Raw genomic sequence first — 16,123 nt, forward strand, 5'->3', positions numbered from 1 at the left:
CCAAAAAAAAAAAAAAAAAAGATAGATAAGCTGGGCCTGGTGGCGCACACCTGTTATCACAGCAGAGGCTCAGGCAGAAGGATCACTGCAAGTTTGAAACCAGCCTGGGCTACAAAATGAGCTCAAGGCCAGCCTGAACTAAAAAGAAAAAACAAAAATGATAGGTAGATAGATAAATAAATAAATAAATGCTGGGCCAGGGAGACAGCTCAGCAGCATAAGCGCCTGGCTGGCATGTGCAAGGTCCCAAGTTCAGTCTCTGGTACTGCAAAATAAATAAATAAATGAATACTCCTATATCTAGCCACATAGTGTGATCAGGTTAACGTACTAGACAGGCTAAAGAAGTGGGAAGGAACGGGGTTTGTGCGGGGATCAGGACCTACCCAAGCTTCACTAGATGTTATACTTCCCCACAGAAGATCAGTCACTAAGTTCTAGTGAATGGTGAAAAAACGAAGTTGGAGGGCAGGCGGGGATGGCCGCGGTACATTTCTGGGGCGATAGCGTTTGCTTTTCTTTTGGAATACGATGAGCACAGCAGAGGAACGACAGAAACTGAGCATCAGCCTCTTACCTGGTTTTTCTTCTTGCCAGTCTTGCTGCCTTTGGCCCCACACTGTGGTCAAGAGCTCTTTTTACAACATGATTTGATCAAGTCTCTTCCCTATCTAAAACTCTTCATTTGGGCTAAGGATATAGCTCAGTGATGGAGTGCACGCTTGGCAATCATGAGAACACGGATTCAGTCCCCAGTATGCAAATAAACAAAAACAAAACAGAAAATTCATTTCCCATTGGCCCAAAGATATTGTGTGTGCCCCTCGCCATGATTTGCAAATCCCATCATGATCTGGTGCCTGCTTCTCCCTCCATTTACATCTATTTGCCAGCCTTATTGAGCTTTTTTTAAGTTTTCTGAAATGTACTCTCCTCTCTCAGTCCCCCATCCTTATTGTAAGCTTCTTAGAGTTGGAGGAATTGTCCAGGATTTTGTCCAGGATTAAAATCAAGACAATATGAATTTAAGAGCAAGTATTAAATGCCACAACACAACTGTTTAAACATATATACAATCAATGTAGGTAACTAGCCAGACATGGTAGCACACACCTGTAATCCCAGCTATTCAGGAGGCTGCGGCTAGAGGGTTCCAAGATCAAGCCCAGCCTGGGCAACTTAGCAAGATCCTGTCTCCAAAAAAATGAAATGGGCTGGGAATGTAGCGCAGAGCTAGAGGTGTAGGGGTGTGTGTGTGTGTGTCTGTGTGTGTGTGTCTGTGTGTGTGTCTGTGTGTGTAACTAATATTTATACCAGGAATGTACTGAGTCCTGGTCGTGTTTTAACTCCCAGCATGCCTTCTGTAATCAGTAGTATGATGCCACCGTTCATGAAGAAGGAACCATTTAATGGCTTGCCCTGGAAAGAGATAGAGATTGCCATTTCAAATAGGCAAACGAGTGCATTGCCTCGCAAGCTGAAATCACCTGAGGAATTGTAACTTTCACACGATCACTTGGCCTTTCTTTTCCTACATGCAGCAAGACATACAGACTCAAAACAACAAAAACCAACCAAACAAAAGAGATATAAAGACTCTTTGGGAAGGAATAATTTTCACATAACAAAGCCAAAAAAAAAAAATACAGACTTGGTTATCACATACGGGTAATTATGGCTTCAGTGAACCTGAGGAAACCATGAAGTAACTCTTATCTTCCACTAGCTTTTACGAGCCCTCTTCCCATACATCTCTTAAGAACACCCCTAAAAATTACTACCCTAATGAAGATAGCCATTTGTCCGTCATTACTTCATAAATCTATTGTTCTTTGTCTAAGAAGTATAAAAGCAACATGCTTGGGGCATTTCTTTGATTTTCACTCTTATGAAGATCCCCTTGTACATCTAAATTAAATAAAATGTTTATGCTTTTCTCTAGTTAATCAGTTCTTGTATTAATTGTTTCTAGATCCAGCCAAAGAGCCCACATAAGAACTAAGAGGGGGTAGAGGGGTTCTTTCTCCCCTACATCCTCACATAACTTGAAAGTAGCTGTAAGTAGTGAAGTCACGTATGTGTGACCGCAGAGCCTGCATTCTTTCAACTACACTGTCCTACCTCCTTTAAACAAAGAACTATGCATAAAAGATGAGAATAGCCCATCTGAACAGTTAATGAAGTAATAAACAATATGTTGTTGAGTTTAAGAGTTTGAGGAATTCAAAAAAGAGAGAGCACTATGTGAGCTGGCCTAGTGCTGGAAGAGAAGATGGGCTATACTCTGTATTTGAATGGGGCCCTGGAGGAATACAGAGATGTAGTCAGGCTCAGTTGAGAGTAAACAAGGTTTGCAAAGCAAAAACAAAGCAGGACGTGAAGTCAGGGTGAAACTTGTTCTATGGTAAGTGAGAAATGGATTGAGGTGAAGAGGAAATGGAAAATAAGGTAATCTGAAGGGAACATAAGGTAAAATTTGGTGAAAGAATATAAAGATTAAGAGAAAAAGGCAAACATGGAGACCAAGATTCTTTACTGAGGAAGATGGTCATTGGACAAAGGTAGAGAGTACAATGGAGCCAGATCGTGCACATATTGAACATATACAAAGATAACTTCAGTATTTTGTGAGTCAGTGAAGCAAGGAAAGGTGCAATTTAAACAGTATTGGTGGTTGTGCTCAACCTCCCACACAGAAAGTATCTGCTAGGATAGTCACTCAAGAATTGGGAGCTGGGGTCTGCTGGTCCCCCCGCCTGTCTCAGTTCCTGTATCTCTCTCACAGTGGGAGTCTTCCACTGTGCCAATTGTGATCTGATGTTGAAAGAAAGTGAAAAAAAAAATCACACAGGGGCGGGGGAGATGGCTCAGTGGAATAAGCGCTTCCCTGGCAAGTGCAAGGGCCTGAGTTCAATCCCCGGTTCCGCAAAAAAAAAAAAAAAAAAAAAAAAAAAAAAAAAAAAGTGAATTATTCCATTCAATATTTGTTCTGTGCCCCACAAATGAAAGCAAATTTGTTCTTCAAAATGAAAGGAGTTGGGGGCTGGCAGGTTAGCTCAGTTGTCTAAAGCACCTTCTTGAGCAAAATCAGTCACAATCAGTCAGGGTCAAGGGACTGCGGTTCGATCCCCAGCACCAGACCCACACTTAAGACAGCCTGAGCTAGCCAAAGAAAAGCAAAATGAAAGGAGCAAAGAAAAAGGGAAAAGAGGAAGGGAAGCAAAGAGAAGACAACTAGGGGGAGGCATTATTTGCCATGCTGGAAAAAAATTGCATTCTATACCATTTGTTCCTCTGACTTCTGACCTAAACCACTTATAGAGGCAGCTCCACTGATTAAGAGAAAACTACTCATACTAGTTTAAAACAGTAAAGGTCTGTTTACTGGCCTTGAATGGGGCCCTGGAGGAATACTAAGATGTAGTCAGGGGCAGTCGACAGTAAACAAGGTTTGCAAAGCAAAAACAAAACAGGAGATGAAGTCAGTGTGAAACAGTAAATTTATTGGCTTATCTAATTGATAATCCGAGCTATAGTATGGTCTTCAGGCCAGTTCTTTCTTTCTTTTTTTTTTTTTTTTTTTGCGGAACTGGAAATTGAACTCAAGTCCTTGTGCTTACCAGGCAAGGGCTTATTCTACTGAGCCATCTCCCCGGCCCCTTCAGGCCAGTTTTTAACATAGAAAATTAGGGGCCAGTTTGTGATAGAAAGTGTCCAAAGGTGAGAGCATCTGGAGAAATCAGAAAAAGCAGGCACTGGGCTGACAAGTATAGAAGTTGGACTTCAAAAGGTCAGAACTGTCCTGTGCAGCTTCAGAAAGCTTGGAATAAGAACACAGACCAGTGTTTGGGGCCTCACTTCCTGCAGGTATCAGACATGCAGATCACTGACTCCAACCAAGCTGAGGGCTGGGGGAAGAAAGCTAGAGGCTGCCCAAGCTGCTGAAAGGGACACCCAAGAATGGACAGGACACAGGAGCAAAGTGCCTTGTTCTTTTCTCCCCAGTCAATAACTTGTGGGTACATGGGACCCCAAAAACATAGTCCCAGCCTTTTTCAAGACCAGAAAGACAATGGAAGAGTGGAAGATAAGGAGTGGGCAGCCCATACTCAGAGCACAGGATGCTGCTGAAACTCTTGAGTCACAACTGAGCCAAACCCAGGCATTCAAGGGAAGAAATTCTCTCTGAGCTCTGTCTGCCTCCTTCAGAATCCACCTAACAGATAAATAAATTCAGCTACCTTATGCCAACAGGTCCAAGCCCCCACCACAAACTGTACCTGCATTGGTTTTCTGTGGGGGGGGGGGGAATCTCGTGTGTGAAACAGTGTACACACTTGTCTAAAGGAGCCATTTATCACTGCATTGTTCTCACTGTGCCTTAACTTATTAGCTTTATTCCCTGCACCTTAATAAAACCTCTGCCACTGTGAGGCACAGTTGCAGGGCCTTTCAACAACTCTTCTCAGGCCTAGGATCTCCTGGGGCCGCTCACTTTAAAATACAACAGTCAGTACTCCGCCCTCTGGTCAGCAGAGACTAACACAACGCATTTCTTTTCTCTTTACTTCGATCTCTCTCCCTTCCTTCCTTGATTTTCTCTCTTCCTCTCCCCATCTCTCCTTTTCTCTCTTCTTCCTTCATCTGTTCCCCTTTCCAATCCTCTGGCTTCACTTGGACATTTGTGGGGCAGAACACCAACCCAAAGAAACAAAGAAGCAGGAAGGCACATCGTCTTGCCACTACCTTTGGTCCACCTGCCACTGGTCCCTTCTCTGCCCACTCAGGCCTCTCAGGATGGATGTCACCCGCCTGCTCCTGGCCACCCTACTGGTCTTCCTATGCTTCCTCACTGCCTGCAGCTACCTGCCCCTTGAGGAGAAGCCCAAAGATGACGGATGCCTGAGAAACAACTCCTCTAAGAACCTACTGGATTTCCCCTCTGTCTCTATTGTGGGTAAGCACCTGGGCCTGAGGACCAGTCTCTGGCCTGCGGGGGGAAGAGGGGCTGTAGGATAGATGTCAAGCCTGTTCCCTATGCTGCTATCAGGATCTATTGCCATGGCTACAGTGCCTCCTTGCTCATTCTGCAAAATAGTCCTAGGGAAATACATAGTGCTCATTGATTCCTTTGGTCTGTGAAAGCCCTGCATAGGGGCTGGGGAGATGTCTCAGTGGAATAAGCGCTTCTCTGGCAAGTGCAAGGGCCTGAGTTCAATCCCTGGTTCTGCAAAAAAAAAAAAAAAAAAACCCCTGCATATACCATCAGCCTGATGAAACAGCATGTTAGAGAGCCCAAGGAAGGCTCAAGTTAAGATGCTTGGTGAACTTGATTTAACTTAACATCTCTAATACTAAATAAATCACAGAACTCTGGAAATGCTGCAGATTAAAACCAAATCTAGAATGAGCCAGTCCTGCCATATCAGGATTGAAACTTCCTCTCATCAAAAACCATGAGAGCCATTAGAGTGTGTCACTGCAGAGGCTATGATCTGACTTCACCTGATATGAAGAACAACAAACGGGTGCTGAGGTGATAGCCCAGTGGTAGAGCATGCGGTCAGCATGCTCAAGGCCCTGGCTTCAATCCCCATAGCTAAAACAGTAATAATAATAATAATGATAATAGATGTATTTACTATGTGCTGAGCACTGTGAGGTGGGCACTGTAGGGCTCTTTGTGGGGGAAAGGAGGTGGCAGTACTGGGGTTGTAACCCAGGGCCTCACACATACCTCAGAATACCACACACTAGGTAAGTGTTCTCCTTTTGAGCTATATTCTCACATGCACACCATTTTTTTGGCACCAGGAATTGAACTCAGGACCTCACTCTTACAGGCAGGCGCTGTATCACTGAGCTAGTCCCCTCACCTCTTTTTGAGACAGAGTCTCACTAAGTTACCCAGACTGTGTGAGCTTGAGACCTGCCTGCCTCAGTCTTCTAAATTACTGAGACTATAGATGTGTGCCATTAGACTCAGCTGGCCCTGGTTTTGTTTATCAATCATCATTTTAAAGAAATTAAGGGGCTGGTGAGATGGCTCAGTGGTCTAAAGCACCTACTTAGAACAAGCTTAGCAAAGCACTGGGACCACAGTTCAATCCCCCAGTACCACATGCCAGCCAGCCCCGCCCCCTGGTGGACTGAGCTGGCCACATACACACACACACACACACACACACACACACACACACACATAAATAAATAAAAATAAAAAATAAAGAAATTAAGGCTTACAACAGCTAAGTAACTAGCCTAATATCCCAGTTTTTCACTGATAGTGTCAGTTTTCAAACACAGATAAATTCTGCATTTAATCCAAAACTAATATCTTTATCATCTTGGCTCTCATTAGGAAAAGAGGGTATTTTCTAGGCACATCAGATAAGTAAAGTCAGGCAAGGGAGGGAACATCAACAGTCCCTTTGCTAGACATTTCACTTTAAAAAACAACTTTTTTATGTATGTGTGTGTGTGTGTGTGTGTGTGTACAGGATCTCATTACACAGCTTGGACTCATAGTGATACTCCTGATTTCTGCCTCCCTAGTCCTGAGATTACAGGCAAGCACCACCATGCCCAGACTACAGCTCAGCATGCCCGGGGGCAGGGCTGGCGCGGCATGTCATGCCAGGGATCAAACCCTGGCCCCTGCGCTTACCTAAGCATTTAGTCCACTGAGCTATACCGCTGGCCCTGAAAGCTAGCACATGTTAATCTGAGCAACTACTTTGAAGATAACAATAAGCAATGTACTAACCATCATTACTCTATCTTGTCTTGAAATTTTGTACAATTGCTTTTATTATTTTTTTCTCTTTACACACACATACACACACACACACGCACGCATCCCCTCAAAATTAGTAGTATAGAGCCAGGTGTGGTGGCACATGCCTATAATCCCAGCACCTGTGAGGCGGAGACAGGAAGATCACCATGAGTTTGAGGCTAGCTTGGACTACATGGTGAATTCAAGGCCAGCCTGAACTGCATGGTGAATATATACTTGTTATATGGCAGAGTCAGGATTCTATCAGATCTGTCCAGCTCCAAGTTCTGAGAAACAAAAAATAGGTGGTGTAGGTACATCCAGGCTCTAGACAGTGTCAATTTTCATTTTTTTGTTTTTGTCTTTTTGAGACAGGGTCTCTATATACAGTTCAGGCTGGCCTTGTACTCACTCTGTAGCTGAGACTGGCCTCAAATTTCCAAAGATCTGTCTGCCTCGGCCTCCCAAGTACTGGGATTTATAGGCATACACCACCATGCCCAGCTTATATTAACTTTCATACCACAATGCTTTTGTACCTGCTAGATTAAAGACTAAAGAAGGGGGTAACTGAGCAGCAGCCCACAGCCATCACGGTCAAGGGACCACGCCTCTCAGAGATGCCATAGGCAGGTCTTAAGACCTTCTTGTTTGCCCCCTCTGAGGACATCACTTTGAGTGCCTGGCTCCAGCTCAGCAGCCAGGCTAACAAGAACCTGTGGACTCCAGTCCCCCCATGTGATTCATTTAGCCAGCCCCTCCTCCTCCTCCATCCTAAAACTTCCCAGGGCCCCCTCTGCTCCTCCTATTTCACTGCAGCTCACGGCCCCTGAAACATCTGGCTTTGCTTCTTCTGTCTCTCTTTGAAGCACTAAAGAAGAAATCCAAAACAATCAGCAAAAAAGAAGCAGAAAAGAGGAAAAGATCTTCCAAGGTAGGCCTGGGAGTTCTCATTTTGGGAAAAGAATTGGACTTAAAAGGGAGGACCTGTGGTTTAAAACTATATGAAAGAGGGCTGGGGAGATGGCTCAGTGAATAAGCGCTTCCCTGGCAAGCGTAAGGACCTGAGCTCAATCCCCGGTTCCGCGCAAAAGAAAAACAAAAAAACAAAACTATATGAAAGATTGTCCAAGTCTGCATTATCCAAAGAACTGAAAACTACCTGAATTCCTCCTGGCCTAGAGCTACAAGCAAAGCCCCCACAGAAGCTCAAAGAGTTAAGTTCACTGTGAAAATAGTTTATTTGCTGAAAAGCAGCTTTTGAAACCAGAAATTTCACCATCACTCATGCTTTTGGATGAATACAGTGTTTATCAAACCTCAGATTTTTCCACAATATTTACCATATCTGAGATTTACCTATTTATTTAAAATCAAAATTTAAAAATAACCATGATAGAAAACCAGTATCCCTATAAATAGATGGTAACTATAAAACACTGTTAGCTGTGAAATCTAGCTGGATGGTATTATTGCCTGTCAAAGGCTTTCAATCTGAGTTGTAAAGTATTAAAGAAGCATTTGAGACATGTCAGCACTAAACTCTCAGGTTGAAGCAGAAAGAATCCTTTCACTGTATGACTCAGGGTCATGTAATATTCAGGTACCACCTAAAATGATACCACCGTAACACAGGTTGTACACTTTGGGAAGCTGGACTGAAGCACTGTTGAACATATTACTCCTGTTTGGAGCACCTCGGTCTACCAGGTCAGCTGTAACCAGACCAGGAAACACCATAGTAGGTATTAGGAAATAAGACCTGGCACACTGATCTTTAGGAAGTCCCTGACCCTCTCTGGATCTGTTTTGCTGGCTCTAAAGTGAATAAGGGATCAGATGACTGACAGGATGACACAGAGGCCAAATACGTGTGCATACTAGACACTGGGGATAGAGACATGAACAAAAGAGACATCCCTGCTCTCATGGAGATTACATTCTTGTGGGGAAAAATAGGCAAACAGCAAGTAAATCAGTTAATAGGTTAAATTCAGATGACAAATGCTATAATGATATAAAGCATGAATTTCCCTAAGGAAGAACTTTCTCTCTCTCTCTCTCTTTTTTTTTTTTTTTTTTTTTTTTTTGGCTGTACTAGGGATTGAACTCAATGCTTTCATATTGAGTTACATCCTCAGTCCTTTTTCTACTCTCTTTTTGAGACAGGTTTTTGCTAAATTGCTGAATTGTTCCAGCTAGACTCAAACTTGCCGTTGCCTCGGATTCCCAGTGTGCTGGGATTACAGGAGCACACCAGCACATGTAAATAAAAACCCAGTAATCTACAGCAGCAATGTCCAATAAAAATAATATGTGATATAGATATACATATAGATAGATAGATAGATAGATAGATAGTTATAGATATAGATAATTTCAAGTAAGGGGCCAGGGATATAGCTCAGTGGCAAAATACTTGAGGTTGATTCCCAGTACCAAAAAAAGTATTAAGAAAAGTTACAATTATTTGTAACATTTTATTTAACCCAATATATTCAAAATACTAACATTTCAATATGTAATCAATTTTGGTGTAGGAGGGCTGAGGAGATAGCTCTGCATTCTAAGTGCAGCCTGGCAAGCGCAAGGTCCCAAGTTCAATCCCAGATGCCATTCTGGCTACCAAAACTGGATGTGGTGGCACACAACTATAATCCCAGCACTGGGGAGGCTGAGACAGGAGGATCACTATGAGTCTGAGCTGTATGGTGAGACCCTGTACCAAATAAATAAAAGATCTTTTAAAAAAGACTTTTGGTCTAGGAATGTGTTTCAGTGGTGGAGGGCTTGAACATGCACATAGCCCTAGATTCAGTGTCCAGCACAGCAAAAGAAAAAAATGTAAGCCTTTTTTTTTTTTTTTTTTTTGAGACAGGGTCTCACTATATAGTTCAGGCTGACTTAAACTAACTTTGTAGCCTAGGCTGGCTTCAAATACGCAGGAGTCCTCCTGGCTCAGCATCCTGATTGCTGGCATTACAGGTGAGCACCACCAGACCCACTATGTAAATGTTTTCTTTTCTTTTTTTTTTTTTTTGTACAGGGGATTGAACTCAGGACCTTGAATTTGCTAAGCAAATACTTACGCCACTGAACTATATCTCCAGCCTCTATATAAGTCATTTTAAAAGTAATTTTTTTCCCTTTATCACACTATCTTTAAAGTATGGTGTATAGTTGACACAGCACATCTCAATTTCAATGCTAAATCTTCCAACAAAGTTAAATGTGGTTTTAACAATAAAATTGTGTTTAATAGGGGAAATTTTTTACATTCAGTTTAAAAGAAAATAAAATTAGAAAAATAGGCTCTTTGGTTGATTGCTACACACAGTATTCAACAGCCACATGTGACTGTGGCTCCTCGTGTTGTACAGCCAGCCAAGAGTATACCCAGGCTAGGGGACAAGCTCAGGAACTTACTTGCTGTGTTGGGTCATAGAAAGCCAATGAGCCAGAGGAGTAAACAGCTTGAGAGGTGAGTAGGGGCCAAAACAAAGTCTGTATTTTATCCTAGATATAAAGACAAATTACTGTTGTGCTTTAGTAGGGCTGGGTTGCCATCCTAAGTCTTCCACGAGGTCCCTTCAATACACTGGAGGACAGATCGTGGGTGCCACAGCGAGAGAAGGCCGGGCCCAAGGTTGCAGCGTGGGAAGGAAAATGAGGGAGGAGGTCCGGATGTATTAAGAAAACAGCTGAGAGGGATCAAGGATAGACTAGAAGCCCGAAGACTAACAAGAGTGCATAGTTGAAAACTGTGGAGCTGGGTGGGGTCCCCTAGGAAAGATAAGGGGCTGCCTTGAGCCAGGTAAGTCTGGACGGGGATGGAGGTGGAGGGTTGAGGGGAACAACCTGGGGGCGCAGGAGACCTGTTGGGGTGCCCTGGGGCATGACTCCAGCCGTCTGTGGACAGCCAGGTAAGGGTGTCGCTTTCAGGACATCCACAGCACAAGGAATTTCCAGGCAGAGATGAGGACGAATGGGGCGGGTGTGGATGACTCGCGCAGCCCCGGCGTTCCCTCCACAGAGAAAGGCTTCGATGAAGAGGGTGGCGCCGGCCCGGCCCCCGCCGCCCGCGCCCTGCGTGGCCACCCGCGACAGCTGCAAGCCGCCGGCTCCAGCCTGCTGCAACCCGTGCGCCTCCTGCCAGTGCCGCCTCTTCCGCAGCTTCTGCTCCTGCCGCGTGCTCAACCCCAACTGCTGAGTGGGCCCTCTCCGCAGGGGCAGGCGGGGAGGGGCTTCCGAGATCCGGGGGTTTTGATTGGTCAGGGATCGCTTGTGGGTGTGGCTACTGGAGTTGGGAGGAGCTTTGAGGAGGCGGGGCTTCAAGGAAAGCTTGCTTTCGTTGGAAAACGAAATACAGTATCTGAAGGCTGCCGAAAAGTGTGTGGCTGTTTCTTTAAAGCACCAGAAAGCTCGCAGTCCCTTCGCTGAGTCCACTTCACCTCTAGGTCGCGTGTACTGAGCACCCGGTCCTTCCCTGGGCATGAGGATCCTGGTTTTCAGTACTCTCCCGCTGTACTCGCGGTGTTCTCCAGATTCTATGGCTGGGGACCACGCTGCCCCCTACCTTTCACCCTGGGAATACGGAGGGCGGGTCGAGCAGACAAAAAACAAGCCCTTCAGGAACCGCTTTTCGGTTTTTCACCCTAGTTTTTCTAAGGAACTCCTTTGACTGGGCCTATTTCCCCTCAAAAGAAAAAAGGGATGGGTGTTCCATTGCCACTGTAAGTGCGTGAGTTCAGCAAAGTAATCCAATACAGTCCAGTAGTCCATAATGGAAGTGGGTTATCTGCAGGACTGGCAATGTCAGAAGTTGTCCACTTGAGCCTTTTACAGCTCAGCATATTAATATGGCTTTACTTTTTATACCTCGTTTTTATACTTTTCTGCTGGATGGTTACGACCAAGATAAAGCAAGGCCTATATAACAAAAATGTAACTTGTGTTGCCGGGGAGATGGCTCAGTAGAACAAGCACTTGCCTGGCAAGCACAAGGGGCTGAGTTCAATCCCCGGTTCCGCAAAAAAAAAAAAAAAAAAGTACCATGTATCTAAACAAAAAAAAAAGGGGGATATAAATGAAGGACTATTTTGTAGTGAAAAAAAAATATATATGTATATGCAAAATAGTCAGGATAGATATACAGCTTTCTCTTAGTTCAATGAGAAGACTTGTACTAATGTTTAGACAAGATATCATACCTGCATCTTGTACTATGAATAACTACTACAGACAATATTCAATGTATTAATTATTGTAACTGTCCTACTAACCTGTTTTGAAACTGTCTCAATGTTATTTCTTTCTCAATTATATATATATATATTGAGAAAGATATATATATATATAAAGAAAAAACATGTTGGAGCCCTCAGCCCTGGTATCTGTATCTTTGGAGTGAAGTAGGGGCTCAGGACCCAGCGAGCTGAGGCCACCCCCAGCCACTTATCTGTTTGTAGTTTTCCCTCTTTCAGATCCCAGGAAACCCCCTTCCTTTCAAGGATCTTTTCTAACTGGACACCCAGGTTGTGACTATAGCGATATGGAAAGGACAAGGTAAATGCCTCTTTCCTGTCAGAGCCTGAACAGAATGGAGTGGCAACCACCTGAACGACACATAAGAAAAGATGGTGCTCCAAGCTAGGCTGTCAACACAGTTTTGCACACTGTATTTATATCTATCTGATATGTAATTTATAGATATTTCATTTATGTATCTATAAAGCGGGAAATAATTTGTGCTGTTTTTGTTACACAGCAAACAACAGACCCACACGGAACACAGCATACCCTTAATACAACAACACACGGCCACACAGAAATGCTGCAGTTGATTGTTTTGGTTTTTGTCACTTCAGCTGCAAGCCCACTGGGCAAGAACCTTTTGTTCCTTGGACCACAGCTGCTGCTGAGTAAATGTCATTAGTAAGGAAAATATTGGAAACATATTCCAGCAACTGCTTCTGTGTTTTACAGACACTGTTCACCAACCAGGCACCATTTGACCCTCAGGCCTAAAGCTAGGGATAGAAACCAAAGACTCAGTCCATTAGTAATGAAGCCACTTAGCTGCCAGGTGTAGGCAACCACATGGAAGACTAATCCATTCATTCATTCAACATATATGTACTAAGAATCTACTGTGAGCCAGTAAATACTGTGAAGAAATCCAATATAGATGTTCTCCCTACAGAGCTCATGGTTCAGTGATCTGTCATCATTGGCCCTGGTTAGAACTGGTTAGAACTAGAACCATTCTTAGCATATGTGGTCTCATGCCTCAAACTCTGTTATTACTTCTGTTGACCAGATCCCTGGTTGGGTATAGTCCAGGTTCTCCTTCAGTTTGAGATTTTGAGATTCCTCCACCTTTTCAGAATTCCTGAGCCTTAGAACTTTGAGAGCATGGTTCTAGGCCTCCACAAAATTCTGCCCAGCTACTATCTGATAACTAAAGTTGAAACTCACTTTTGTGGTTCAGAGTTATAGATTTACTGCTACGATGATTTGGGGACCCCATCTCCATCTCCAACACAATTATTCATATTCTTATTTTCATTCTCTCTCCCTCTCCCCGTGTGTGTGTGTGTGTGTGTGTGTGTGTGCACGTGCACGTGCGCGCATGCTGAGGATTGAACCTAGGGCCTAGTACATGCTAGGCAAATGCTCTGCCACTGAGCTACATCAATCCCCAGATGAAATCTTACAGCCTCATTATATAACATGCATCAAAGCATTATAATTAGTATGTTATAACTATGCACACAAAACATTGAAACCAGAAATTAAATATTAAGTTGTTCTCCTATATCAGCTCCTGCAGCCAGTCTATTTTGTCTTTTGTTTGCACAGTATTGAAGAACACTCAAATCACACAGAAAAGTTGTAAAAGGGTTTTAACAGCTAATTCTGTGACCTCAGAACTGCCTTCTATTAAACTGAACCAGCAAGAGGTGCATTGCAAAATTTGGCCCAGGTGGTTTCCAATGTGTTAAAATTTGGTGCATGGCACATTTAGACACGCATGTTTTATTACATTGTTTAAAGTAGAAATTGAAGCTTATGATTTCACTGCTTCTGTGAATTATGGACCATAGGTCAACTTAATTGGCAATTGTTGGGTCCTTAATCTAAGTTCTTCCACATGTTTGAGCAACTACAGATCTAATACCACTACCCACTATCAGGAAATTACTGCTGTCTTTCAACAGCAACTTCAGAGATTTAACTACAAAAGCCAATTCCTATGTATAAAGAGAAAAGGATAAGTGAAGAAAAGAATGTGATTTGAACTGCATTAGCCAAACCATCTGCTATAAATTTCAGATTAATCTCAAGTAGACTTGTTACTCTCTTCTTCCATGGGCCAAGGGTATAGCAGTGCATGTTTAGAGAAAAAAGTAGAGAAGGAATGTATTTTATTAGTAAAATTTTTGAAAACTTTCAAATGTTTACATTCACTTCAGATAGCTTTTTAATGATAGCTTGCATTGAAACGATCACTAGTTACCGACTCTCCCCGCTGGCTATGAGAGTTGAAGAGTCTGGGAGGTGCCACTTCTTGGTGGTGTGGTGATGATGCTTGTGCCATCTTGTTGTCTGAAGACCCAGCAGATAGCTTCATTTATTTGAATCCTGAAGATGTCCATACCTTCCAGAACTTTCCTTTAGAATTCTTAACTGGCTGTGTAGACCCCTCTAGCAACAGCAACCTCACAACTACTGGAGTCCAAACACACGTCCACTAGCCCACAGTAAGCTCCTGGAACCACTCTTGCACATACCAGATTTCTAGCAAAAGTCTTAAAGTCTGGAACGATTTGACACACATGCCTGTCTTTGTATGAATTTGGAAAATTGATCAATGCCTGGGTCACATGAGCAAGTGTCCCTCAACCATCCCAAACAGGTTCTCTAGCTTTGTTTTCTAGAGTAATCTTCAGGGAGTCTCAGGGATCAGAATCTGGGCTTTTCTGGAACCTCAGGCCTCCTAAGCAGAACAGACCACTCTGCTGCTTTCTGATGCTTTCACTGGCAGAAACAGGTCCCTACACCCGTTTTTCGGTTTTAGTCCTCTAAGCTCATTAATTCTGTCCCAGACAGGATCTGAAAGATCTCAGTGCTTAGGGCCCTTCCACCACAACCTGACACATGGAGGGTGTCATGGAGCTTGATATCCAGAAAAGAGCCCCAATATGGATGCAGACAGCAGCCCAGACTTTGAATAAATCAGTTAAGTTTTTCTGGGCCTCCATCTCTTTATATTCAAATTCTAACTTTTGCTCAATACATATTTTTACTGTAAAGTCTTTCCTAGTTCTGGGATTCTATAATTTCTCCAAAAATTTTCTAAGTATTCTAAATTCCTTGTCCCCAGAACAGCTCCTTCCACTCACCCGGTGCCCAACAGCCTTTAAAACTCAGCATAGAACTCTCTACACACATTATAAGAACCCTTTAAGCTTATATTTCTGTCCCTGTCCCAAGTAACATGACTCAACAGAAGACCCCAATCTCCTCCTTCCAAACCCCAGATGACTGCTCCACAAATCCTCAAGCTTTGTCTTCCCTTCTCCTTTCCTGGGGGAGGAGGAAAAAAAAAGAAAAGGCCAGGCCGGCCAGATAAGGAGGGACTCTCAACTTTCCATCTCCCTGTAAAGCTTCGATGTCAGGGTTAGGGGTGAGGGAGCAGGAGACACATCCTGCAATGTGAGCACCTGCTCAGTGTCACATGTGGGACACATCAGGCAGTCCTGAGATCAGAGAAATGTCCGAGACCAGATGTGAAGGGAGGGGCTTTGAAATAAAAAGAGCAAAATGTTGAGAATTGGCAGCACGTTTCCAAAGAGGAAGGCAAGGCTAGGGGTAACAGAAACCAGAACTCCCACCAGAGGGAAGGATCTCAAAGAAGGAAACATCTGGAAAAGCATTTCCTGTGTCTGGGTGGAGATGGACTTGACAAAAAGGAAGTGCAGACATGGGCGGGAACCTTTGGAGGGCGTGGCACAGCTGCTGTGCAATGAAACCTGCGCCTCAGGTGAGCAGGCGCTTCCCCCGCCTTCCACCAAGTCCTCATTCCAAAAGTCACTGCGGTGGCAAAACTGAGGTGAGGCTGAATAGCCCTCTCTTCTGGCAACTTGGTCTTTAGAGCACCTGGGCCCAACTCCAGAGTTACTGGCCCAAGTGCTGAGGAATCTGAAGTCAGTCATCCACTTAAACCTGGCCTCAGTGTGGAACAGACTTCGATTTTAGTCTCGGCCCAAACTAGTGCTAAGGCCAGCTCATTCCCATGGCACCCCAGTTCCCTAATACACAACCAGGAACTCAAGTCTCTAC

General features: G+C 43.8%; 1 protein-coding gene across 1 annotated transcript; it reads left to right on the forward strand.

Annotated features, from left to right (window-relative positions):
• Positions 1 to 4,797: 4,797 nt before the first annotated feature.
• Positions 4,798 to 11,081, forward strand: Asip (agouti signaling protein). Its single transcript, XM_004630828.2, has 3 exons — positions 4,798 to 4,957; positions 7,648 to 7,712; positions 10,812 to 11,081. Exons 1-3 carry the CDS (start codon positions 4,798 to 4,800, stop codon positions 10,986 to 10,988), a joined length of 402 nt encoding a protein of 133 aa, XP_004630885.1. The 3' UTR covers positions 10,989 to 11,081.
• The last annotated feature ends 5,042 nt before the right edge of the window (positions 11,082 to 16,123 follow it).

This window comes from Octodon degus, unplaced genomic scaffold, assembly GCF_000260255.1.
Source record: "Octodon degus isolate 3935 unplaced genomic scaffold, OctDeg1.0 scaffold00037, whole genome shotgun sequence".
NCBI classification, from domain to species: Eukaryota; Metazoa; Chordata; class Mammalia; order Rodentia; family Octodontidae; genus Octodon; species Octodon degus.

Coding starts and splice junctions, on each gene's coding strand:
- Asip (XM_004630828.2), top strand. CDS start 4,798: ATGGATGTCACCCGCCTGCTCCTGGCCACCCTACTGGTCTTCCTATGC. Junction 4,958..7,647: donor CCCCTCTGTCTCTATTGTGG/GTAAGCACCTGG, acceptor CTCTCTTTGAAG/CACTAAAGAAGAAATCCAAA. Junction 7,713..10,811: donor AGAGGAAAAGATCTTCCAAG/GTAGGCCTGGGA, acceptor TTCCCTCCACAG/AGAAAGGCTTCGATGAAGAG.